This window comes from Chiroxiphia lanceolata, chromosome 8, assembly GCF_009829145.1.
Source record: "Chiroxiphia lanceolata isolate bChiLan1 chromosome 8, bChiLan1.pri, whole genome shotgun sequence".
NCBI classification, from domain to species: Eukaryota; Metazoa; Chordata; class Aves; order Passeriformes; family Pipridae; genus Chiroxiphia; species Chiroxiphia lanceolata.
The window spans coordinates 28175311-28201294 of record NC_045644.1 but is presented as its reverse complement, the minus strand read 5'-3'; the positions used below and the strand labels follow the sequence as shown (position 1 = coordinate 28201294).

The 25984-nt window shown below is 40.1% G+C and overlaps 2 protein-coding genes and 1 long non-coding RNA gene across 8 annotated transcripts in view; 1 reads left to right on the top strand and 2 right to left on the bottom strand.

Annotated features, from left to right (window-relative positions):
• GLUD1 (glutamate dehydrogenase 1) overlaps positions 1-17974 on the bottom strand; it is a 29366-nt gene extending 11392 nt beyond the window's left edge. The window contains exons 1-5 of the mRNA XM_032695551.1: positions 17542-17974; positions 5956-6036; positions 5070-5125; positions 4124-4187; positions 2373-2467 (exon numbers count right to left, since the gene is read on the bottom strand). Of these exons, the coding sequence (XP_032551442.1) occupies positions 2373-2467; positions 4124-4187; positions 5070-5125; positions 5956-6036; positions 17542-17974 (729 nt within the window). The remainder of the gene's footprint in view (positions 1-2372; positions 2468-4123; positions 4188-5069; positions 5126-5955; positions 6037-17541) is intronic.
• LOC116790529 lies at positions 6457-17263 on the bottom strand. Its single transcript, XR_004358389.1, has 2 exons — positions 17223-17263; positions 6457-8720 (listed from the first exon to the last, which is right to left on the bottom strand). It is a non-coding gene; the product is annotated as an uncharacterized LOC116790529 (long non-coding RNA).
• Positions 17975-18263: 289 nt separating the features above from the next.
• SHLD2 (shieldin complex subunit 2) overlaps positions 18264-25984 on the top strand; it is a 45890-nt gene continuing 38169 nt past the window's right edge. For 2 of the 6 annotated variants that reach the window (XR_004358388.1, XM_032695545.1), the window contains exon 1: positions 19502-20174. The gene's annotated coding sequence lies outside the window, so the exon portion shown is untranslated. The other 4 variants (XM_032695543.1, XM_032695542.1, XM_032695544.1 and 1 more) reach the window with 4 other exon arrangements.

The window sequence follows — 25984 nt, the reverse complement described above, 5'->3', positions numbered from 1 at the left end:
AGCATTAAAGACTTCTATATCAGCACTGGTAGTTTATGAGCTTAGTTGGCAATGTTCAGACACTAACTTTTGTTCCTTTCTTAACCCCTTTCTCCTTGTCTCTCCAGCTTGCTGGTTCTCTTGCTGAGTTTCAAGCAGACTTTCCCTATCTGTTTGTATCTGTTGACTTATCCTTTCCACTTCAACCTCCCTGAACACAGCTGTGTGCAAGCACACTGACTCATCAGGTCTGTAGATTTCTCAGACAGATTCCTCTCTCCGAAGTTATCTTTCCACCCAACTCTTAGTAGTCTCTTGCATAGCTTCTATCTCTCTTCAGAATTATGGCTAGTTACACTTTTGTTCAATGCTCATTTTCTGCTCTTAGTTCTCTTCCCTTCTTCCCCCATGGCCACTTCTATCTCTTTAGTATTCCTTAATCACCTTTATTTGTGCTCTTGCTGTCTCAAGCAGATAGTTATCTGCTTCCTCTACAAACTGGTTTTGATGGATTATTCCCCTTTTTATAACCTTGTCAGAATTGTAACTTTCCTTCTCCACACCTGGTCATTCTCCACAATAGCTCTGAAGTTCCACTATGGCTACCATTCTCTCTTGCATGTACAAACAACCAACCCAACAAAATTAAGTTTCAATTCTTTAAGTAACTACTCAGAAAAATGTTACTAAATCCCCTGAGTTTTTTTTATTTTTCAATAAGATACTGCCATGCAGAGAGCCTAGGAATAAAAGAAGCTGTTGTAGCATAATGCAAATTCTATTTTTATCCTCAGTAGTTATTTTATTTTGACACTGAATCGTGAGTATGTGTAGGACTACACAACAAGGTGAGATGACAAAGTGGAAAGAGTAAGAAATTCAGCCATTTGAAAACCTCTCCTCTATCAGTGTTTAGTTTTCCAACTATCAAAAAAAATGAAGCTTTTGTATAAAACTGTATGAGAACTCAACTAATACAGCAGATCTTCAAACAGGTCATGTGCTGTGAGCCTTCTGCATCAGTTGTAATAATACAACGCTGTTGTATCACAGTGAAATATGCATTTTAGTGCAATGAGTTAAATGTTAAAATGCTTTGAGGTAGTAGCTTTGGTAAATGTTGGAATTTTAAGTTATGACTGAGGGAACTAGTTGCCACTCTGCATGTTGAAGTCCTTTTGAAGTCGTAATTTTGGGGTTTTATCAGGTTTCAAGTTTTAATTAAAAAATTTACATATGTGAATAGCAAAAAGCAAGTAATGTTTTACAGTGGCATCCCTATCTAACAGGCAGCTCCGTGTAAAAGTGATTTAACTCAATCCCTATGCCACAGCTGATTCCTCAAGCATTCCTTTATTCCTCCCATAAGATACCTTAGATTCTATTTTAGATGTAGAATAACCTGTGCCACTCCATCCTCCTACTGTTAAAGGATCAGACAAGTATTCTGCCCAGAGACTGTCTCAGGAAAGCTGGGCACGTCTTGAACAGACACACCAGAGGGAAATACATGTTGGGTGGCTCTAATGCCTTACCACTGGAGCCAGACACCCTGCTGTATTTAGGGAAAACTGTTGGAAGGGACTGCAGAATGTACAAAGAACGAGTCTTTTCATTCCAAAAGGAGCTGGGATAGGCAAACATGCAATAGATTAGCATATCAATACACAGCTACGAAGAAATAAGCTGTTCATAATACGTTTTTCTCTCATCCAACCTGTCAAAATTATACAACAAGTGTTTGGTCAACAGTCAGGTGCAAATAACCCCACCAACATAAGGGCAAATGGCAAAGTAAGGGCTAAGATTAAAAACTAATTTTTAAAATTTTTAATTCATGTTATTGTCTCCTGGGCAACATATTCTATCAGTGGAGAATTTGCTGAAGTCTACAATGATTACTTTACTTCTAGGGGGACTGCAGAGAACCTTACAACAATCGCGTGAACTTAATTTACACGGTCTCTTGAACAAAAAAAACACAAGCATTTATGTTATAAAACTTGTGAATTCTGTTATCTGAAATTGAAAGATTTCAATTCTGCAGACTATACAAGCTATTATGAACTAATTGTTTAACAACTTTAATAATTATAGTACTAATGAAAAATAGAGGGAAATGTAGAAATAGAAACCTGTTTTAGACCTACTGTACCTTTAAAAACTGTGTATTTTTTTTTGCTGAACACTTGCAATCAGTATTGAATCAAACAAACTTTTTTGAAGGCTAGTGTAAAAACATTAACTTTAAAGCTATTTTTCCTTAACAGTACCCTAAAAACCTCACACCAATTATGTTGTCACAGTTTGCAAGAATATATTTAGATCCCATAATGAAACAAAATCACATGATTAAGCATTTTTCTACTTCAATGCCTCTGCTCAAAACTTACATAGTGTCCTATGGTACTGGCATAAGTGTCGGCAATCCAGGACATCTCCCTCTCCCCTGTGCTCATATCAGGAGCGGGCACATCCACACCAGGTCCTGTTGGCAACAGTGCAAACAGCTTTTGAGGGTCCAACATGAATAGTTATCTTCAACCATTATTCCCCTGGGAACTGTGCAGGCCTTGGCAGAGGAGAACTGTTTTCCTGTTTAATCCTCAGTTTATTATGCAAGCAACATATTCTTCTGGATTCAATTCAGGTTTAGATACTGCATCACACATTTCTACAATGCTGTCAAAGCCTCCAACCTTTCACATAAGCCACTCGATAAAACGAAGGTCAGTTTGTCAATAAAAAGTCAGAGCAAGACAGTGCATTAAAAGCTTTTTTTTTTTTTTTGGCAATCACTGCTGTAACAGGGAGGGTGCTGTCTAGGTATGATTTCTATGTACTGTGACATTGATTGGGTTCTTTGGCCTTAAAATTTCTTTTTTGCTCCTGGGTGAGTTTAAAAATCAGAGATAGGCTGTTCCTAGTCATTGCACTGCAGCATGTGCATTTGATTTTACCACTTACTTCAAGAAAGAGAAATTAAACTTTTCTTGATGAACTAAACTTTTGAAAGAACTTCCACACATCTGTTGAAATAACAACAAATTCACTCCGTTTTTTCTAGATAACTAAACCCAGTATTTGCCCATGCTATTTAAGATCAGACAGACTTGCTCAGCAAGATTTTAAACACAGCTCTGCCTCTGTAATTTTTTCCTAAGTATTTTTAAAAGGTTTGTGAAAGTTGTGTAGCCCCAACCATAGAGCCAAAAAAAGAAGACAAATTTAATCAAACCATTTTAATTGTCACTGAACTAGCAAACACCATAGCTGGCATAGTGTATAGCATTACCTTAGTCACATAGGTAAGTGTGTTTATAAAGAAGCTTAATTTTAATGATAAGCACTCAGGCTGGAAAAGCAAATGACACTCTAGCTGAAGAGCAAGAAAATGCAGATAAATGGATATACATTCCTGGGGCAGTTAGACATCAGGAATACATGGCAGACTAGTTACATGCCTCATTGTTCATTTGAGTAAGAACCTCCTTCATGTAAAGCTCCACCCTTTAATTACAAGTCGAGCTAGTAACATTCAGCTTTCTCCAGAGACTTCCAGATAGCAGCTCCAGACAGCAAGGTATCAGAACAGCTCAGGGCTGAGAGTCTGAATGAAGCACCTACTAACATTACAGAAGCTGAGGTTCTGTTACAACAGGCTCCCATGCTGCTTGCCTACGCTCCCCTTGCAGCCTGTGGTTGCCATGGGTGAAGCCATCAACTTTTGCTGGGGTGGATCTTCTATTTCCTTCCTCTCTTTCCTCAGATATCTGCCAAAAGCCTCAACTGAGACTACAGGAAACAGTAACAGTAAAGAGTTTGCTATTAGAGATTAAAATTGCCACAAACATGGTCACAATTTTATAATTTAAGAGAAATGTGATTCATTTTGGATACTGTGACCTCATCTTTTGTGGCCTCTCGTAGCAGAACAGCCACTAGGAAAAAAGTTAAGACGGTTCTCTTTAAAATGCACTAAGATGCAACGTCTCAATTCTTTGTGGCTCTTTGCTGGAAGTTCTGTGCCCAAATTGTTTCCAGCTCTCAAAAATACTGTTCTTTAAGGACACTACATAGCGGACACTGACAATGCAAAATAAATCAGGTTCCTAAATTTGCATAGTAAAGCTGCCCAACATACCAATAAATCCCTTTTTTGCCAGCTCCATGGTAAACCTTCTCGTGATCTTTTCCAATTCATTGTCCTACAGAGAAAATGCAATAAACATCAGAGGAAAATATTAGTGTTTATGAGTATTTGCTAGAACTCAGCCCAAGCATAAACAGACACCCTCTTCCTTTAGAAGAAAGAATGATTCATAATTTATATAATTTATATGCCACTCCCTAACAGACTGTTGGTATTCAGGCAGCACAAGAAACACTCGGCTTTCTTTCCATACATTCTGATCCATGACAAGTCGGGAGCCTGGCACGGGAAGAACCACCTGTGCTTGCAGTGGAGGTTTCCAGCAAACAAGTCTGGAATCCTGTGTGAGCAATTGACAACCAGCAGCAGCAGTAGCTGGGCTGCCAGTTGTGTAATCAACACAGCTGAATGACTTCACCCAAACCCTTACAGGAGCTCTGAGTTTAGAATATCTGTTCCGTGTTCTAGTGTCCCTCTCTCTACAAGTTATTTTAATTAGGGCAAGAAGGCAAGCCTGCAGTAAACCTTTCATAAGCCAAGTTAGTTATTATTCACACTGGAACACTGCATACGATGGTTTAATGAAGCATAAAACTGTTTATCAAAATAAGCAAAAACATTAATTTTTTTCCTAAGAGTAATTTAATTTAAGCTTTTATTAACAGTATCGACTTAAAAAAAAAATCAGGTTGAAAATTATTTGTAGTATCCTGACATTCAGGAAAAAATTTAAAAATTAAATAATTGAAGTATTCCACCTCTGAAACACAGACATTTTAAAAATTCTTTCCCTACCTATTGCATGCACGGGCTAAATTCAGCATAGGCAGAAGTGGCAAGAAGTTTTAAGTGGTCAATAATGCCCTTAGAAGAGCTTTTTTAACTGGCTGGCTTCAGTACTGCAGATAACCAAATTTTTATCTATGATTAGGCTTACTGTGTAGTTCTTGGGATTGATCTTGACACCAGCCTTTGCCCCACCAAATGGCACATCTACAAGAATGCAAAGGAAAATCATTTTATTTTTTCAACAATAAAGGCAGAACACATAAGTAATATGTGTAATTCTATCTTTGATTTTGGCAGTGATTTTGGTTTTGCCACATTTAAGGCTTCTCAAGTGTAAACTAAAATCTGATCTAGGTACTCTTGTAAAAATGGGAGATATTTCAAGGCAGTTTGAAAATGGTCTCTGAAACTCCAAAGTTCATGGTTTAAATTTTCTATGCTTCAATCTCTTGTCCCTGGCACTTGTAGAAACAGTAAGTTTTATGATTTATATTTTACTGGATTAGCTCAAACACTTTACTCTGGAAGTCCTATGTGTCTTTATATATATTAAGAAAGTATTTTCTTTCCTTACACATAATGTGCAGATTCTCTCCAAACTCCTCTACAATTTAGTAGCTGTGTATGAATTGTACTTCTTCATAACCCGTAAAGGAATTTTATCCTTCTTTCTCCACAGCTCCCCTGCCTGAATCCTTTACAGCCTCCATCTGTTCCCCCTAAAATTAGTCCCCTATTAATCCAAGTTTGTCATACTTGGATTTGAGTTCAAGATTCAGTACTTTTATGGGAGAGGGTAGCTGGCAGAATTTGGACTTTCCAAATGAAAATGCAACTTTATTTAAGTATCTACAGTAACAGCAGAGGGAATATGTATTATTATTTTGGTAACTGTATGTTTTCCCCACCTTGCCACAGATTTTAGTTAAAGATTAAAATTCAGTTTAGTCTTTCAGATTTTTTTTCCCCCGTAAATTACATCAGTACTGACTGAAATTGAAGACTGAAATCTTGCTTGAAAAACAAACACTTACCAACCACAGCACATTTATACGTCATGAGAGATGCTAAGGCTTTCACTTCATCCACACTGACATCCAAACTGTAACGAATACCTGCAAAAGACACATGAGAAAAAACAGGAATTCACTGAGCAACTTCACAGGTACTTAAAAATCGGGAAGGATAATTCTACATCGACCATCTATAACATGCAAGTATGTAATTTATCAATTTACTTGCTTTAAGATTTGGAGAACAAGTCCCTGTTACCTTACTTAAATATCTATCTTTTACTCAGCAGAAATGCAGGATTCCAGTAATTCCTTATTGAGTAGCTTAACAGCAGCATTTAGTCTTCGGGAAAAAAGTGAATATTCCTAGTGAGGAAGACAAGTCAAGCTGACAGGTAACTAGAAATAGAGTTTTCAAGAGGCTGATAAAGCTCTTCAGCATTCCATAAGATCTTTAGCTGTGGGCTTCATTCATTGTATATGCAAGATGAACTTTGTTCCTGAACATCAGCACAGGTTACAGCTGGAGTAATACAAGCTCCTGTTGTAAGGCTTGGTTTCAAGGCTCTGGCTGCTAGACACAGCCATGTAACAAAAAGCAACAAACCACTCTGCTAATTCAATTTTTTTCAAAACATTTTGAGAGAGTAACTCCAGCCCACCAAGCTTGTGTGACCAGGCCATCCATCCCACATCCACATGGAAGCCAGCCCACACCTGCATTCCCTACTCCATGTAATTCAGCAGAGCTGCAAGTGTGTGCTGACACATGATGCCAAGTGCAAATTCAAACTGTGGCGGGCTGATAGCAGCTCAGATGCAAAATGGGTGATCCCAGCACTCAAGAAAATTTAAAACTGAGTGGAAAAACACAAAGGCAAGGAGATCTTTCACCTGCCCAACTCTTGGGTTGTAGTTGTCCAATAAATTGATTGAACTCAGTTAAAATTCATGTATTCTGAAGGTAGTTGTAGAGTAGAAAATTACTTAACCCAACTGACTGGACACATAGACAGAACTCCAGAAGCCTAAACATGACATTTAAGATCAACACAGTGCCCAAAGTCATGTGGCCAAAGCAAAAAAGCCCCTACAGCTGTATGTTTGCTTCTATTCAAGCTTTTCCTACATAACTAAGCATGTAACAGAGTCATGAATAATTTATTATCCCCATCTCTACTCCCCAAATCCTTGGCTATAGGTTGTGCCAAGCTGCACGGTGGTTTGTAGTGGGCACAGAGTGTCCTTTAGATGGCACCACAAATTTCCTATTATGTAAAGAGAAGACTATATTCAGGTCCTTAGGAGTGAAAAAAGGCCAGCATACATTATCTAAACTAAAGTGCTGCTATGAAAGCCATTCCTGAATGCTCTGGAAACAATCCCAGTTTCAAAGGAACTGAGCACTGCTCAAATAAAGCTGAGGGCCAAGTGCTGCTTTCTTATGTGAGTTCAATCAGTAAAAGAAAGTACCATGCCTCTGCAGAACAGAATTTAAATTTGTTGTGTATATGGGGGAAGGGTGGTCTCCAAAAGCAAAACTGCCAACTTGGGTAGCTGCAATCACCTTCTCACAGGAAGTAATATTCAAAATTTAAGTGGAATCTATCAGAGCCCTACAGACCAGTCAAAGTTACAACACACATGGGGTGTTTTTTAACATGTCTTACTCTGATCCTTCAGAGGAGCAGTTATCCTTCTGTCAAGCTCCAAGCAAGAACACCACCACCTACAGCACTGACTGTCCTGCCTGAGGAAATCATTCTCTCTTGGTTGAGCAGGTACTCTGGCCACAGGTCTCATTAGAGTATTGCTCAAGCCAACCAAGTTTGAAGTCATGGTCTGTGCTGGCCAGAAATGAACTCTGCCCCTCCACCCCCAGCTGAACTAGATCACTGTGTATTTATTCAACCCATATACTTATTTAAATTTCCAAGGTGTGTATACAAAGCAGTTTCGCTATAAATGTACTCCTGCAGGCACACAAAATGTTGTTTATTGATATATGGAAAGTACCGGGGAAACTAAATAGTTAGGGATAGTCATCTTGTATAGTTCAAAGAGAGAAGAAAATTAAAAAAGGAGAGGGAAGCCACTTCTGCACATCATGTGGAAGATAGCATCTGAAGAGGTAAACAAGCAGCAGTTTAACCAGAACACTCAAACACATGTAAACAGTTAGATCTCTGGTTTCCTTTTATTACAGTCAAGGATTACTGTTAACTTTAATGTAATAAATGTAACTTTCATACCAAGTGAAATAGGGAAAAAGCCCCAGGACTAACTAAGTACTGATAGGCTTTCAACTGAGCTGCCTATTTGTCAGCCACACCAGAATAAGGCAAACTTTTATACTTGAGACTGAAACTGTCCTTTTCTGGACAACTTGACATTTCTGAGCAAGATTTAACTTCTTTTCCAGGCTTTTAAACAGTTGTAATTGAAGTGGCTTGACTGGTGGCTTCATCTTGGTAAGTGGGAAACTAGTCAATTCTGAGAGTTGTGCTGACTTCACTGGTTACTCTTCTCTAGTTTATTTGGTAGAATCGTTCACTACAGTGTCGGGTGAAGTTCATGGTGTAGGTCCCAGGTCCCCAACAGGTATGAGTTTTTCCCTTCGGTGGCAGGAGCACATAACACTTCAAATGCACTCATATTTAGCCATTTACTGTTTTCCAGGAATTGTAATTACTCTACAGGAGGCCCACCTCTCGACAGGGAAGTTATTTGTGCTAAGCTGTTAAGACTGATGAGAAGCAGGCATCTGAGAATGCTGTACATTCCATCTGCAAGCGGATGCACAAAGATAAAAGACTTACTTAATTTCTATTCTATTTGGACATCATTGAAATTTAGTTTGACAGCTTCCTAATTTGGCAAGAGGAGAGTATTGCCATGCATTTTTATGGCTCTTTTGGCAGTGTTACTATGCATTCAATAGCCTGAGTCTAAAAATGGACCATATACAGAGATAAAATACTGGGTTTGGTTTTTTTTAAGGTTCTTACTACATAAAAGCAAATGAAAGTTACTGTTAGGCAGCAAGATAATTTTTTTAAACCCTGGCAAGTCCCACACAGTAAGCCTCGGGAAACCTGTGGCTTTTACAGCAAACTAGCTACAGAAAAAATAGTTTGAAAGCCTCAAGTTACAATATGACTCACTGCCATGGAAAATACTTTTCACTGGAAAACATACAAATTCTTGTTCTTGTTGAGAATTCTCTTTCCTTGCCACACCCCAAGAAGTCAAACAGCATGCTAAGAGAGACTTTGTTTTTCTATGCACAAAAGTTTCTAGATGAGGAAATGTTTTCATTTTAATTTTGCTTTAGTAATGGTCAGTCTAAAGAGAAGGATTTATTATCACATTGCCCTGCTTATACTTTTAAAACTTCTTTATGATCTGTATTTTGGAAGATATTATACTTCACTCAGTTACCTTTTACACTGAGCCCAATAATAGTTTCCTCATGATTTAAGCTTAGATTCTTAGATAATGCTATGGATTAATTTTCACTTTTCCAAATGGAGGTAGAAAGCACTTGAAAGACAGTGTTCTTTTTAAATACATGTGAAAGTAGTAATTATCAGTAAGACTGTATTTTGAATTAACAGCAGTCGGTTATTTTGGATCAGCAGGTTTATAGTAAGGATTTTACTAACAGGCACATAACAAAGACCTTGATTTCCAAGAAAACTGGTTACACATCCTACTACATTTTACGCTGTACAGATTTCAGTGTGTTCTGTGATGTTCAGTGTGATTATTATGCTTTCTTAGAAAACATGATGTACAGAACTACCAACCTTTTAAGGATGACTACTGCCTTTTTAGTATGCCTACAAATCTACATTTAGGGAAGTGAGCTTGCTATTTCCTGATCTTCTAGTGCAGTGATCTTAAATGGTAGTACTTACGTATGCCCTGACCACTAATGAGCATGAAGCATTCAAAGTCTCAAAAACTAAAGAGTTGCCATAGTAACAGTTCAGAGCAAAACCCTTGGTAAACTACTCCTCCTGCACTAAATTATCTTGCAAATCTTAGCAAGTCTCTCAAGTCCCCCAGAACCTTGAACACATTTGCACCTCAGCCTAAATTATTAATATCTAACCAGGGTATCGTCCTGCTTTGACTTCAGTGTTTTCTTCTAGCTGTGCTGATCTTGTGAACTTTGGAACTAATTTGGGTCCTTTACAGATGACAATTCTTGTTAGGATGGTGCATTTGTTCAGCTCACGTTTATTTGCAAAGGGCTTGCTCATCAAAAGCAGCCCTCCAGAGCAGCAGCTAACCTACACCACCCATACAGCACTCAGCAAAACAGATTTCATGATCTCCTTTGAAAGTTTTTAGGACTGATTAAAGCCATACTAATCTCCCAATTAGTAACATTGGATTCTGTGGTGGCTCTGTGCATTAACAGCTTGCCTGACTCTGTCCAAAGGCTGCAGTATAAGTCTAGAGCACAAGGAGCTTCAGTAAAGATGCTTGCCTCATTCAAACTACTTCACAAAATCCACAAATCAGTCCCAGCATTTATTGCAGTGCCTTAGTTACTTAATGTTTTACCACTGGATTATGTATAACATTTTCATGTTTGGTAAGTAAACAAGTGCAATTGTGGTTGTACTGCTATCAAACTCTAAGTAATCACTGATACCTAACTCAGTAGGAACAGATCTTCCAAGCAATCCTTAGACTCTTTCAGAACAAGCACATTTTTCTAGATTCAGAAAAACAATCCAGCCTTCCCTAGAAGAAAACTGCTTAACCTTATTTAACCATTTGGAAATTGTGGTACACAGCACAGTGACAAATTTGTCATTATTGAAGACAAAGAAATTCTAGATATCTCTAACAAAGCAAGATGAGTAATTCAGTGCTGGACAACAAGAACACTGTTACACCAATCAGCAACAAGAACTACTAATTCCTAAATTGAATTCACTAACTGCCAAGAGAGGAGATAAAAACATTTATCTCTTCCCACACAGCACTAGCCAGCTATAACTGGGGGCAGGAAAGAGATTCCCCCATGGAGACACTCCACCATTCTGATTTAAGCACCAGTGTGTATAAAGTGACCATAAGGTACTCAACTAGACAGAATATTGCAGCATACCACTTCTTGTATGCTTTTACTAAGCTGTACTTATACTTGAAATATACTTAAACATACACACATATGTTTATTTCGTTCCATTCTGAGAATGCTGTGTTTTACATGTGAATATGGCAAATTCAGTACACCACCAGGCAAACACACAGTACATTAATTTATGCATTTAGAATATGGCCATGAAGTAAAGTCTCTCACCTACAGAAGTACCTCAGCCCTACCTAAAGGACTAGGTGGCTCACTGAACTGCACTCAACACTGTAATAACAGGGATTGAAACAGAGAGATGCAGTGAACGGCTTCCACATCAATAGTGACACCACGCACAAGGGGGAGGGATGGGGTGTGTGCAGAGGGTGGAAATAACACACAGGTCGGCCCTGGCTGGTCCAAATGCCACAGGAGCCACAAAACAATAAGCCACCACAGTGCTGACATGAAGCAGGCAAATTCTATGCTCTTCCCAAGAGCCTAATTCCTGACAAGATGGAGCTGTTGCAATGCATGCAACAAAGAATACCTGCTAGGATCAGCCAGAGAACAGGAGGGAGACTATCACACAGGAGATTCCTCTCCTCACCACCCCCAACACATGTTTATCCAGAAAGCCCAATGCTGAGAGAGGTATGATCTCTCTATAAATAGACAAGGAGCCAACAGTAGCAAGTGAAAACAACTATTTAAGATCAAGGACAAAGCTGGCTACTGCACCAATGGTATGAGCTGATTATATGAAAAAGCTGAGACTAAAAAGATTCATAGCCAGAGGAGCAAGGCATAGCTTCCTACAAGAGGATCTGAGGTAAAAACATAAACCTGATATGGTTCACTGAGCATTGTAACTAGTTTACAGCAAAAGCACAGGATGCCCATTCATTTCCTTTTTTTTTTCCAATTTGCAATTTAAATGTACATCCACTGTTGCACTAATTGTAAAGTTAGTTAAGCTACAATAAGAGAACAGAAATCTATGAAAATTGGTCAAAGGTTGGACTCAATATTAGAGGTCTTTTCCAGTCTTAATGATTCTATGAAAATAAGGCACTTGTATAAGCTTTAGCTATAACACTGCAAGCGTTATCACAATCAGGCTAATTACGTTTTTTTTTTTTAAACTCTCACACTCCTTTGAAGTTAGATCAGTTTTCATCTTTTATTTCAAGTTATCGATGGTCTGTGTTACAGTTCCACCTGTGGTATGGTCCACAGGGTACGTTTCCATGTCTTACTCTGAAAGACTCCTGGGCCAAAGACATGACCTCAACTTTTACCCCTTCTTCACTTTGAAAAGCAAAGCTACCAATACAACCCCAGGATAAACAGCTTTGCTGAAGCAAAGAAACCTTAGAGCTTCTTACTACTTCTTACTTATCCCTCTCACAAACGGAACAAACAATGTCATGATAGCCAAAACAGCACATGGGGTTGTACTGGTCCAACTCCTGCATGTAGAGGTTTTTCTTGTGAAAGTAAGGCTACCATCATCATGTATGTATACTGTTTTAAACAAGATAATGTGTACAAGAGAGGATATCTGGGCACTGAGAATAGTGACAGCCTTAGACCTCTGCCATTGGAAAACTGCAGCAAGGGTAGCATGAACAAAAGTCACCTCATGAAGTAAAACTCATTAACAGGAACTTATAAGTCAAGTGAGAATGATAAATCCTGAGAGGTAGAAGAAAAACTAGAAGATAGCAAAGTTTGCAGTAAAGAATAGCTCCTCCACTTACTAGCCAAGGCAGCACCACACAGCAAATCAGATTCATTCACCTTCAAGTCAACTGATCAAATAAAGTAAGACTAATTTGTCTTTATATAAAAGAGTGAACTTTAAAGTAACGTATGAAAAAGCTTTTCAAAATTCCTGTGTAAGTCAAAGTTAGACTAAATCTAGTCTAGAACTAAAGATGGTTGTAAAGCCTTTCTGCAATGAGGAAGCAGTGAGACTTGGTTACGGCAACTGCGAGCACAAACAAAAGTTAGGCTGTTTCCCAGCTCTGATTCATTTGGTTTCATTTGTAACAGACCTTTTGGACAGTTGGTCAACATGAAAAGCCTTTAAAAAGTTTTAAAACCACGTAATAGCTTTACCCCTGCAGTAAGTGCTGCCTAACAAACACGAGGTCATTTTCATGCTACTAAGCAGGTAGCAATTCAATAAGTTTATTCTATTTTCTTAAACTGACCTATTAATGATAAATGGCCACCAGCAATCACATAAAAAAGCTGCTTAACCAGTTTCACACCTATAGAACCCGATGAAATTATTTAGAAAGAGTCATTATTTTAAGTAGGAACTGCCAGACTACTTTCCAACAAAGTCATCTGTATTCAGACATCTCATTTCCTGTACCCTATTTGTTTTAGTTCTTTAGGCAGCTGTCAGTGCAGTGAACAAGAGCAGCTGTGGTTTCCTGTTGGTGCTGGCCACTGGCATGCAAGTCACTGCACAAGCAAAGGAAAGAGTGATCTGACCCACAGCATTACTTCAGCTACCAGGCAGCATCAGTCCAGTTGTACAAATACTGCATTTGGATTGTAAGCACCTTGAGGTCCAACACAAGAAAACTGCTTATCCCATGTTCTCAATGGGATGAGGAGGCATCTGACTGATTTTTCCTTTCCAGAGAACAGTTGCATTGCAGAAAATGGAGTCTTTAAAATGTGAATATACTGTGAGACCTACCACTTAAATGGGGATATTCGGGACTGTTCTGTAAAGATTCCTAAACCACAAAAGAGAAGCACACAAAAGGAAAAAGAATTACCACTTTCTTGAGTTGCAAAGGTTTCCAACCCCAAAGCAGAATTAAGGATTGACTTCTACATTAATAGGTAAGTGCCACATTATTCAATAAGAAATGTTATTTCTGGGTTCACTGAGGAAGGTGAAAAGCCCCCACAAGTTATACCCTGAAAAGAAAGCATGTTTCAATATGTAGTGCCTCTTTTCTGGAAAAGCACTTCTCTTGACCCAAAGCAGAATCACCTGCACTATCATGTAGTGACAACTATATCCAACACAGCCAAGCTGACTTGTCTTCCTACACCTTCTCTGGGGGAAGAGAAGAAAGTAGGATAAGCCATTAAACAACAACTTATTTTCATGAACAATGCTTTAGATTGCTAGAACTAGGGTATTAAGAGCATTGTAGTTCTTGAATAGAAATGTGACGGTCAAGTATCCCACCAAGGTGTAGAAATTTGCCAGCCCAAAAACCACAAGACTGATCCTGAATTTGCCATCATCTGGCTGTATCAGAGAAGCCAGCAGAGAAGGAGGTGCAGAAGGGCTACTAGTCAAGGAACTGATGATGTCTACCAGCAGATATCATCTGCATGCACATGAGAGATTTATAAAGATCAACCTTGCATTTAAAAGTTTGGCTCTTTCCATATTTGGGCTGGACCACTAAGCAGGGATTGAGGTTTCACTGCAAAAGAGAATGAGCAGCCAAAGAAATTAAAGATGATATCCATGACAGAAGGAACATAATCTAAATGCTATACTGTTAGCTACAAACAATCAGTAGAAACAGAAGCTGATGCTAAAGTGCAGATAAATAAAATGTTCATTTAGATTCTGTTCCTTTGAGTAATTCAGCTGACTTCAAGTTTAGAGCATTTAAATCAAGGTTTTCAAATTTGATTTACAGTATAAACTCTTCATTAGTTCATGGTTAAATCTGTAAATGTCCTTATGAACAAAAAGGTATTCAGAAGTAACATACAATCACTGATGCAGTATTTTGGTATGGATGTACAAAAAGAAATTAGGAACAGCTAATGGAAGACAGCCCATAAAAGGCCTAGAAGTATTTGTTTTCTTACATTCCATACTTGAATCTTAAAGTGTACTTTGATAATTTGTCTAATCTGCATACAGAACAGTATTTTAGGATTCTCTAAACAGCATCTCTTATCCTTCAGTTTATGTAAACCTCAAGAAATACAAGAAATGAGCTTTTAAAGCACAATGCTCCTTGAAAGAGTGACAGACATGACAAAGCATCCCGATTTGCTAGTGATCACCTAGCAGTAACTAAACACTGTCTTACAAAATACACAACCTAAAAACAAGGCAAAAAAAAAAAAAGCAGAATGGGGAACCTCACTTTACCAAATTTTACTTCTCAGGAAGTGCAAAGTAAAATTTGCATCTGAAAAGATCTGGAAGCTGTGTTCCTCCTCCTATTCTCCAAGCCTCCTGCTTGCCAACTCACCCCTTCTTTTAAAGGGTGGCCTTATGTTCCTTGCTGTTTCTTCATGGTGAGAATTACTTACATTGGACTCTGGGGTCCACAGTGTGTGGGACACTCACTTCAGCATGTTTTCCCATTTCATACTATTGTATGAATTTTGGGTAGTATTTCATTGTGTTTGTGCTTTTACTCCTGCAGAATCTACTAGGATTCTAGTTTAAAAATCCCTTTTAGACAAAAGCTCAAGTTGTTGGTGCATTTTGGGTGGATCAAATGTACTTTAAATGCTGAAATATGTTTACCACTCCTTTGCAGTTTAAGTAGAAATGTTCTACTTCCTCACACTTTTTTTTTCATAGCAGGTTTCAAGCAGTTGATCTACTCTTAACATGCATCCCATTTAAATTTAGTGCACATCCAAGATCCGTCATCTCATAGTGGGCAAATTCCTAGAGAGTATTAGAAGGTGAAATCTATTAAAGATCACTATTCTGAAGAATAGAAAGGAAATATCACTTGCAATTCCTTCCCTAAATCCACATGGGGTAGGGAGCAGCACAAGAAGAAAGGGACAATCTATTGAGACTTCCTATTTCCTTTAGCTGTCATTTTCAATTGCCTTGAAATTTACAGTTGTAACTTTCCATAAGTGCTTCACACTTTGTTTCAGTGTCAGTGCAGACAGGGATAGCAAATGCCATCAAAAATCAAGAATTCTGTTGAGGATTTAGAAGTGTAGGTATCAGAACAGAGGATGTCCAATCACCCACCTGGTGGGTTTTGTTAATGTACAGTGTTATAAAACATCATATAATTGTTTTGTTGTGAAAACACTAATTTCTTCAGTCCTGAGCAATACTAATGTGAAATATTAGAAGCCATCATATATTATCTCATTACTTTGTTTGCCACCGAACTGTATTTTGTTATACAAGCAGGGATCTTAAGAGTAACACCGGCTGTACAGCAAAGGACTTTTTCTAAGCAGCAGCAAAGAGTAACTTAACTTAAGCAGTGACAAAACAGCAGTGTAATAACCATCAGTATTTTAAAAGAAATTACAGTAATGGCAGAGAAACAGTAGCTCCACAGAGTAAGCTTCAGCCACGCCCAAGCTGAGACTCAGTTTGATGCTGGTCATTCTTTAATCAAGTAAACACCCCAAGTTGAGTTAGCCTCTTTTGGGTAAGAATTAAACATCTCACAGGACACTCACTACATATTTGATTTTGGAATGTTAGGAATGACATTAATAGGACAGACTATTTGTGCTGCAAAGAGACAAATCCCCATGTCACATATACACACCAGCTGAAGTGTCACAAACACAGTTACCTAAAAACACCTTTCCTACTCCAGTCCCGAAGTTAAAGGTCTTCATTGATAAGAAATCACTTGCTTTCTGTAATCATCATTATCTACCACAAAGCTGGTCTCCACTGAAGAAAAATAAATGTGTTTACAGCCTACAGAAGCTCTGGTTTGAGCCACAGTCCTGAAATGGTTTCTAATACCTAACTGTTCATCCACATAGATCAGAGATCTTAAGTTATGCTGGAGGACATCTGTACTCGTTTTGCAAGGAAATGCCATCTATCCCAGACTAAAATGGAGTTTGATTCCTCTCAGATCACAGCCGATCCCATGAGAACCCAGCGGGATTCACCCTCCCGGTCCCTTGGCATGTGTTGGTGTCACCTATGCCGAGCTAGGCACTCCTAGAAAAATCACTTTTGTCTTCCTGTGTATTCAGCCGATATCTGGATACACAGTTAACTTGTTATCAAAACTTGTTATTTTTCCCTACGGATGTTTGCTGTGTGAGCATCCAGATTTCGCCAACACAGCAGGTAGAGCGTTAAGGGACAGCGGCTCCTCCAGCTCCCGACTCAGAGCGGGCACTCCCAGCGCGCTGTTCTCACGTTTCCCAACACACACTACCGAGGTCTGAGTCACACCGAGTTAAAATCCGGCGGGCGCTGCCCTCGCACCGCTCTCCTCGCCCAGGGCCAGCCCGGCGGTGGCTGCGGCCAAGGCCTGGCTGTGACACCGGCCCGGGTCACCCGCGGGGCCGGGGCAGCGCGGGGATCGCTCTGCCCCTGCCTTCCCCGGGTGTGGATCCCGCGGCTGGCACAGGGAGCCGCCGTCTGCCCTGTCCGGGAGGGCAGCGGGACAGGCCGGCGGGGCAGGCAGGGCTGTCGGGGCACGGCGGGGCGGGGCGGCCGCGGGCCCGGCAGCCCGGCCCTCCGCGGGCCCGGGGAAGGCGGCGGGGCTCACCTCCCTTGCAGGGCGTGCGGTGCTGGCTGTGCTGCGCCCGGTAGCCCTCGATCACCTCCCACTCGCCGTTGTCGCGCTTGATGGGGAAGGTGACGCTGAGCACATGGTTGCAGGGCTTGATGATGCGGAGGATGCCGCGGACGCGGTGGCGCCGCTCCTCCATGCTCTCGCGGGTGCGCAGCCCCTCCACCAGCTTGTCCTCCACGATGCTGGCGCCGCGATCGAAGAACCCCTCCACCATCTTGAAGAAGTTGGGGTCGTCCTCCTTCTTCGCCGCCTCGCAGTAGTGCCGCCGCGGGCACCGGCCCCCGCCCCACGCCGCCACCGCCGCTCCCCCGGCCGCCGCCGCCGCCGGCCCGCCGGGCTCCGCGCCCGCCAGCACCGAGCCGGCGGCCAGGCGGGACGCCAGCAGCTCGCCCAAGTAGCGGTACATGGCGGCGGCCGCCAGAGGAGGATCGGAGCGGCGCTGCCGCTGTCACAGGAGGCGCCGGGCGCCACCGCCGCCGCCTTTAAACGGGCCGGGGGGGGCGGCGCGGGGAACGCTCCGCGCCTCCCGAGCGCGCGTGCGCCCCGCGGGCCGCGCCGCCCCCGGCGGGATTCGCGGTCCGGGAGGGGGCGCGGCGGGGCCGGGCTGTGCTCCCGGGCTGTGCTCCCGCCCCGCGCAGGCCCCGCTCGGCCCCGGCCCGGCCCCTTCCCCCCTTCCCTTCCCTCTTTCCCTTTCCCTTCCCCTTCCTCCGGCACGGCCCTGCCTCCCCGCGCCGGGGGAGCCGCGCCGCTGCCCCAGGGCCGGGAGCGCTGCGGCCCGTGCGGAACCCGGCGCAGGTCGCTGTCACACGCTGCCCCTTCAGCCGGGTGGAAAACGGGGCCTCTCTTGGCGCGAGTGCAGCTGCGAGCGGGGCTGTGCTTACACCGAGCAGGGTACAGCGCTCACAGGGGAAGCTGCCGGGATAACCCGGCTTACCCACGTGTGTTTTAGGTGCCCCCTGGCAAGAGGGGACAGAGGCTGCAGGTGGAGCTGTTGGCATGGCAGCTTTCAGAGAACCACCGAGGCACCGGGGCTGGAAGAGACCTCTGAGTTTTGCCTGCTTTTTGTAGTCAGCTGTTAGCCTTTTGTTGGGTGTTGGTCTGTTAAAATCCGTGGTTTTTATGTAGCTCGGGTATTTATATTTCTAAGACTATTGCTTTAAACTGTGCAAGGTCTGCTTTCAGAGCGTGGGTGACAGTGTGTTGTACTATTGAACCATGTTCGATGGTTTTATAAGTATGGGTCATTTTCTGTAGGTTTGGGCCACTAATTGGAAAATACAGTGGGGTGTTTCTCTTTTTAGGCTTGTGGGAGGCCAATGCCCTTAGGGCAGGAATAACCAGGAAGTTGGTTTATCTCTATGAGAATCTCTCTAACCACTGTGGACATCCAAGGGCTGTGCTACAAGGCTTGTGGGCAAGTAGTTTAATGTGACTAAGCAGGAAGCTTAGTCATAGAATCTTTGAACATACATAAACTCTTTGGGCAATTGATATTCAGTTTTTATCTTGATATAATGTGGTTCTCTGTCCCAAGATTCAGAAGAATTTCTCCTAAGGTCCACTAGTAAGACTACTTCTTATCTGTAATGAGGATGGTTTATAACTGTAGCCTAAAGAACAGAGATCCTTGATAGTAAGTGACATGGAAAATAAAACAAGAAAGGAGTTTGTTCTTAGGCCAATTTGTTCTTTGGATATTCCCACAGGGCTTCAGAAACAAACTACTGATTTACTTTTCTGTCAATACTCTAGGTGGTTCATGGAAAACTTCTATTTTGGTGTTAATTTTGAGGTCACGGGGTTGCAGTGTTCTCAGTGGTTGTATCAGCTTTGAGGTGCTGTTTGATTTCAGTCATCTGCAGGTTCTCATTAGTTAAATCTCAATTTCTGTGCAAGTTCTTGACTTTTTTTTAGGAAAGAAGGTGGTGAAAGGTCTTGTGGCAATTAGTTCTTATAAGCTAATTATTTTCACCTTGTTCCATTGGTTAGAATACCATTTCACATACACAAAGATTAAATGAAAAATATGATTAGCCAGTTTGGTCAAGCATGTAGAGGTATATCTTAAGGTTAATGTGCTTAGTTCTTATCCTGCTTTCAGCTGTGGTCTCTCTGATTTACGAGCTTCACTTAATTATCAGCTGCTTGCAGTATCAAGCTGTGTTTGCAGTACACATTTGGGGATGTATTTGAGACTAAGTATGGGACGTGATAGTGAAGAGAACAAAGTGGATCTCTGCAGAGGTTCAGTCACAGAATTGTATTTGGAGCAATACAAATACACCAAAGCCACCCTCCCTTCTGAACAGGACTGGATTTTTGACTAAATATTCAACAAGCTGTGTGCTGAATGCTGAGAATAATTAAATCAGGATGTTAATTTTCTTGGCCTTTAAATGTTAAGATAGAAGATAACTAGGGATTTTTGTTTGCACATTTTATGACTGAAATAATGTGTACAGTTTACAGGCAGTTTACTAAACTCCATACCATATTTCTGTTTGATTCAAGTCCCTTCTGGAGACAAGAGGAATGACACTGCCTGAGGCTATCCAAGAAGAGCAACAGAAGTCATAAGTCATACCCCATTCCAGTGTTGTTATGTGGTAAGTGGTGAGCAGGTGAATATTGCTCAGAGAAAATTAAAAGTGGCATGCTTTAAAATGAGTTCAAACAAGTATGAAAGTGGTAATTGAAATAATAAAAGAGGAACTGTATCATCTTTGCTCTTGTATAGCATGTGAGATGCCATCAGAAGATTCACATTTGAGTAGCATCAGTAAAAAACCACTGACTTCAATAATTTCATACTGGATGTTTATCTTAGACCTACATCTGAAGAGAGAGATACATAGAGAAAACTCAATACCTGTGTGGTAGGAGCTGTCTGTCTGATTCATGGACTTTGCAGCAAGGTCATATTCAACTGTGTGTACTTGATAGGAATCTGTTTCTATTTAAAAACTGTGAAGTATAGTTAAGGGACACAAACAGGTTGATTTAATTTCCTAAGCTTTCTCTAAAACATCTTATATAGAAATGTTAACAGATTATTTTTATTATAGATAAGAGCAATAATAAACACTGCATTGTGCCCCCTAAAGCAATCTACAGTTTCAGGATGTAAATTATCAATTTCATAACAAGTGGAGTCATTTTCTATGTGCCAGATTTTAAAGTTTTATTGAAAAAAGTGATCTAAGACTGGTGCCCAATACCTTCTGCTTTAATTCATTATATTATTTGAAGTATTAGCTATTTGAGATAATGTAGATGACTGGCATAATCTTTTTCCTGTGTCTGACTTCATTAATAGTGGCATCATAAATGGAAGACATACTATTATTGAAATTAAAAGGTAATTTAGGTTCACCTTGGTGTTACCTATGAAAGTTTGGCAGCAGCAGTCCCAGAATGGACTGATGCTGAATTCTCTCAGAAGCTAGGATAGCTATTCCCAGCTTGCACCCTGGTCTTCTTACCAGCTGACCAAGAAAAGTGAGAACAAGCAGAGAAACGGCAAATGGGGGATTCTCACAGGGCTCTGAATAACTCTGCTTTTGTCTGACTAAGCCCTTCAGATCCAGGGGAGCAATGGGGTTGCCTCCTGTGCAGAGACTCCAGAGTTTGAATCCATTAGACAACATGCTCAGGAGAAAGTTGATCTGTACAACGGGCAGAGAACAAGTTCCTCTCTGTGGTAAACTGTCTTCTGGGAAGAGAAATTGTTTTTCAAATAATCTGCAAATGGAATTAAAATTGTTCCAGCAAGCTTCGTTTTAAGCTGTCAGCCATATCAATCACCTGAAGCATTTGACAGTTCTTACTTACCCTTTCTTTAAAGAATTGATTGAGATAAATTCCAAATACTGGTAACACTTATATTCAAAGACTTATTTTTCCCTATTGATTCCAGAAATAACAGGACAAGTTGTAAATCTGAGGTTCTAGCCCAGTGGGATGATTTGGAATATTATATGAGTTGAAGCAGGGTCTTGTTCACCTTTGAATTGCTGATGTGAGCAACTAGGTTTCCCTTCCTCGTTTCACCTGAAATTGCAAAAAAATGCTTATTTTTTTTGGACACAAGTGTTATGCTGTATAGCTTCATGTAGACCTTGGCAGTGTAACTAAACAGGTGAGAGCTGGGGTTGTTGTCTTATCCCAAACTCTGCTGCAGAAACTGTTCGTTCTCTGAGTCAACAGATCTCTGGACAGTTGCATAATAGTTCCTGTGAGAATGGGAGGATATGATCTGACAGGAATATTAACTGTAGTGCTATTCACACATCTCTTGGCTGAGATCCTGTGAGTGTTTTGTTAAATAGAGGGCATGCAGGTAAGCAACAAGTATGTAGGACTTCACAGAAATCCTCTTGCATTGGACCTGACTGCATATTGTGGGAAAGTGTACTAAAATGCTACCAAATAGCAATCTGATTATTTTCCAGATCTTTAGCTTGAGATATTCTCGAGTTTCCTGGGCTTTATTTTCTGCCTTCACAATGCTTTAAAGTAAAACTTTGTGTATGATTGGTTTTGGCATGGCATGTGAAAACAGAGATGGCAGTTTCTTCATCTGCAGGAAAACGTACCAGCAAATGTACTTCAGAGTAATGGTGGGTAATGCTGGTACAGCATTTGTTCTTTTAAAGATGTATTGTTTTACAAAGCAAATATACTACAGCCTAAAGAGTCTAATGAATTATTAATGTAGTCTGAGCTTAATTTTAATTCCAAATTTGTGAATAAGCTGTTATACACTTAAGTGCCACATTTCTTGGTAATATTCTTCCCTTTTTATGCCAAGCCAGCAGATGATATAACAGGAGTGAAATGAGGTGTGTGGAACAGTTCAGTTGTCTGGTTTCTGTGTTGCTAGAGGGCTGGCTCTGTAAGATGCTGTTACAGGGAGCACGTGAATTAGGTGAATCCCAGCAGATTCCTTTAATTTGTGACTGTCTATATAAGCACTGGTACCAAATGAACACTTGACTAGAAATCTTCATTTCCATCACCTGTTTACAACCAGTTAGACATTAAAGCTTATAAAGCCTTTTTACTGGTAGCATAACTTATCAATACTTATTTCTATGGGTTTAGAGACTTTTCTTTCCTCTATAGATAGCTTCAGCTGTGTTCAGCCACATCAAAGCTGGAGAGCAGTCTTGCAGGTTTTCTTCATTTGCTCCCTTTGCCTTGAGAAAGAAAGAACCCAAATTTGGTGGTTTTCCAGGCAGGCTGCAGAAGTTAGATTTGCACATGCTGCAAATTTGAGATGTGCTTTCTGTATTACTGGGAAATTGGAGATTACTTCCTGTCGAGATAAAGACTTTAAACCTTTCAATATTTTGTGTTATTTATGAGATGCTTAGGTACCTGTGGTCTGATTATTTAACATTTTTATGTATTATTTTCATTAAATTGATCAAATATAAGCTGCTAACATCATATGTAAATAGTAACTTTTTTGCTTGTCTGTAGCACTGTAAAAGTAGGGAGTGAAACTCATAATTGTACAAGTAAAGTAGGAAACTCTTAGGTTTAGCCTATTAGGGACTAGGCTAAAGTTAGTGGTTTTTTTACTAGAGGTATTGCTACAAAAATAATCTGTAGCTGAGCAAAATAATATTTAGATTTATTATTTAATCAATCATAAGATTTTTTTACTTTTCCAATACTTTTGCAGCAAGATATCATTCTTATTTCAGAATTGTGGCAGTAGATTTATTAGCCTTTTAGCCAGAATGTGAATTTGGCAGGGATTCCTAATCTTTTTAGTGAAAGGTACTTGAAAAACCCTCAGTAAGTGGACTAGTCTACCAATGGTTCAGAGCAAGTGTCAGAGAGCAGTTTTCTGAGCTTTTAACATGTTAATAATTCTGCTGCATTCATCAAAATATTGAATAAATTCTGCTAACTACCTCAGGAGTAAATATTTCTGATTACCATGAAAAGTGGTGGTGCTTATGTTTATTACTTTTAAAGACCTTCTGTCTCCATCTGTTTATATAGTTGCTCTGCATGATGACTGATGTTGCCAACTGGCTACTTCAGCTCTGTGAAAGAGCAGATATAAAAAGCTCTTCATGTATACAGAGATAATGTCCTCATCTCCTGCTCAGACAGTCTATAGATATGCAAAAATTCGCAGTGCCATATTTCAGTTCTGTTACTGTCAATGTATGGCTAATAACTATAGCCAGATAATAAATATTAAATATGCTTTTTAATAATATATATTTCCTGTAGCCACTTGTGGTTTTCAGATGGGTACCACAAAAAGTAACTTCCTATGGAGGCTGCAGGTCTGACCCAAAGCTTACTGAAGTCAGTAACCAATTAATCTGATTTCAGTGACCTTTCCATCAACATGGCCTTCATGAAGTGGCAGAGGCTTTTGTAGGTCAGTGTGAAGTCTTTTCCTTTCTTGGTTCCTGTATCAGTGAGAATGTGTTCAGGTAGCTGCTTTTGTCATTGTGGAATTTTGCTTGGTATTGCTTGCTTTTGCTTGGTATTTCCTCATTTCTAATCTAAAAGACAAAAGAGGGCATGATACCAAACCCCTATATATTTGAGATTTCCATGTAGCTGTTAAATGGGTTTGAAATTAGCTGATGAAAAAGCTAGTAATGGGAAAGTTGACAGATATACAGGCACAAAAACTTCCACAGGTGCACTGTGAGCATGCCAGCTTTGTTCCCTTGGATAAGGTTAGGAGGGGAAGACAGTACTTTATCAGTTTATTTCCTGGAAATTATGTCTTTTAGAGAATTGCTGTCTATTTGACTCAACACAGCAAACAACAGAGAGTGTAAAGTGTTTTGCCAGGAGTGAACTAAGAAGTAACATTTACAATTGAAGTAGAGGGGTTTTTGCAACTCTTGGTGTCCTTGGCAGTCTGGCTGAAAATTATACCTGAGATCTTACCAGCCTGGAATCACAGCATCAGAGACTGCAGACCAGTTTTTTCTTGCTTTAATACTCAATTGACAATCAGAAGTTGTTGACATAAATGTAGTGTGTATTGTTTAAATAACAAACATTAAAGCTCTTAGGAACTAGAGGATACTAGTCCCCTGTAGTGCTTTTGCTTGCTTTTCTATTAGCAAAATCAACTTTAGCCTCTTTCACTTTGGAAGTGTGGTTATGGAAATCAGTGTTGTTAAAATATGTTTGAATGCTTAATCCTTTGTAAAGTGTGTTGGTGGGTAAGCCCAGATGCAAAGAATTAAGAACTGCCACTTAAGTTTGAAATTGGCATTGTTTATCAGAAAAGTCCGGGAGTACATTGGCTGATATTTTTCAACATATTTGGATTTCCTAAAAAAAAAACAAGAAAAAAAAATCACTGGTTATGCTGGATGTAAAAATGCATATCTGTTATCTTTTCTTAGTCATCTTTCACAGACACCAGGATTGTTCATGGTGCCCACTGGATGTTGAGATCAGCATAAAATGTCACTGTTGTATAGCTCATCCCAGAGGAATCTCAAAATGGGAAAATAGGTCAGAATAAGAAATAATTTCTGTTTTAATTAAATTGTTCTATCTTGAGCACACTTGAACATTTTTTTGAAAACGCTGTATTTAAAAGAAGGTAAACATTTTTCTATCCTTTTGTTCTGTCTTCTAGATAAATGGCTTGGTTTATTAATAATATCCTATGTAAATTAAGTTACATATGGTGCTTAGGTGCCCATATATCAGTCCTGTTAGATGTATAGCCATGCAGTGCCAGACATCAGTGCCAGTTTATGGAGTTGTGGCAAAACCTGCACGGACAAAATCTGTGCATCCTGGAATGTTTTCTAGAGGCACTGCTGCTGTCATTGTTACCTGGTGCTGGTGTGGGAGCAGTGGGCACCTTAAGGAATAAGGCTGGGATGGGCCACGTGTTGGCCAGTGCCAACATCCAGAGATGACATGAGAACAGTTTGAAGTTCCTGCTCTAAACCCTCAGTACCACCTTAGAATCTGACTTAGATAAACATTTCTTTTATCTAACAAGCTGAAGATTTTGTGCTGCTCAAGTTCTTCTTGATTATTATTTATTGTCTAATCTTGTCAGTGTTGGCAAGATAATGTCTGCTTTATCTGTTCTGTTTGATCTCTTTTGTTCTTTCCTTTGGAAGTCAGTAGGTTGAAGTTAAGTTTATTTTGAAATACTGGTAAGGTAGAGTCTCTACATATACTTGGTAACAGATTTTCTGATTTCAGAAGGCCTAATTTATTGTGGTCTTCTGAATAAATGAGTTAAAATCACCATGGAATTTGTAAAAGCTTATGCTGATTTCTTTTGCCTTATCAGTTTTCAGATAAGCCATGCGTTTTTCTTTAGTTTAGTAAAGGAACATTAACTGGCAGTCTAAATAATGCATGCTTTTAGATTGTTCAGTTATCATTAGAGATCAAT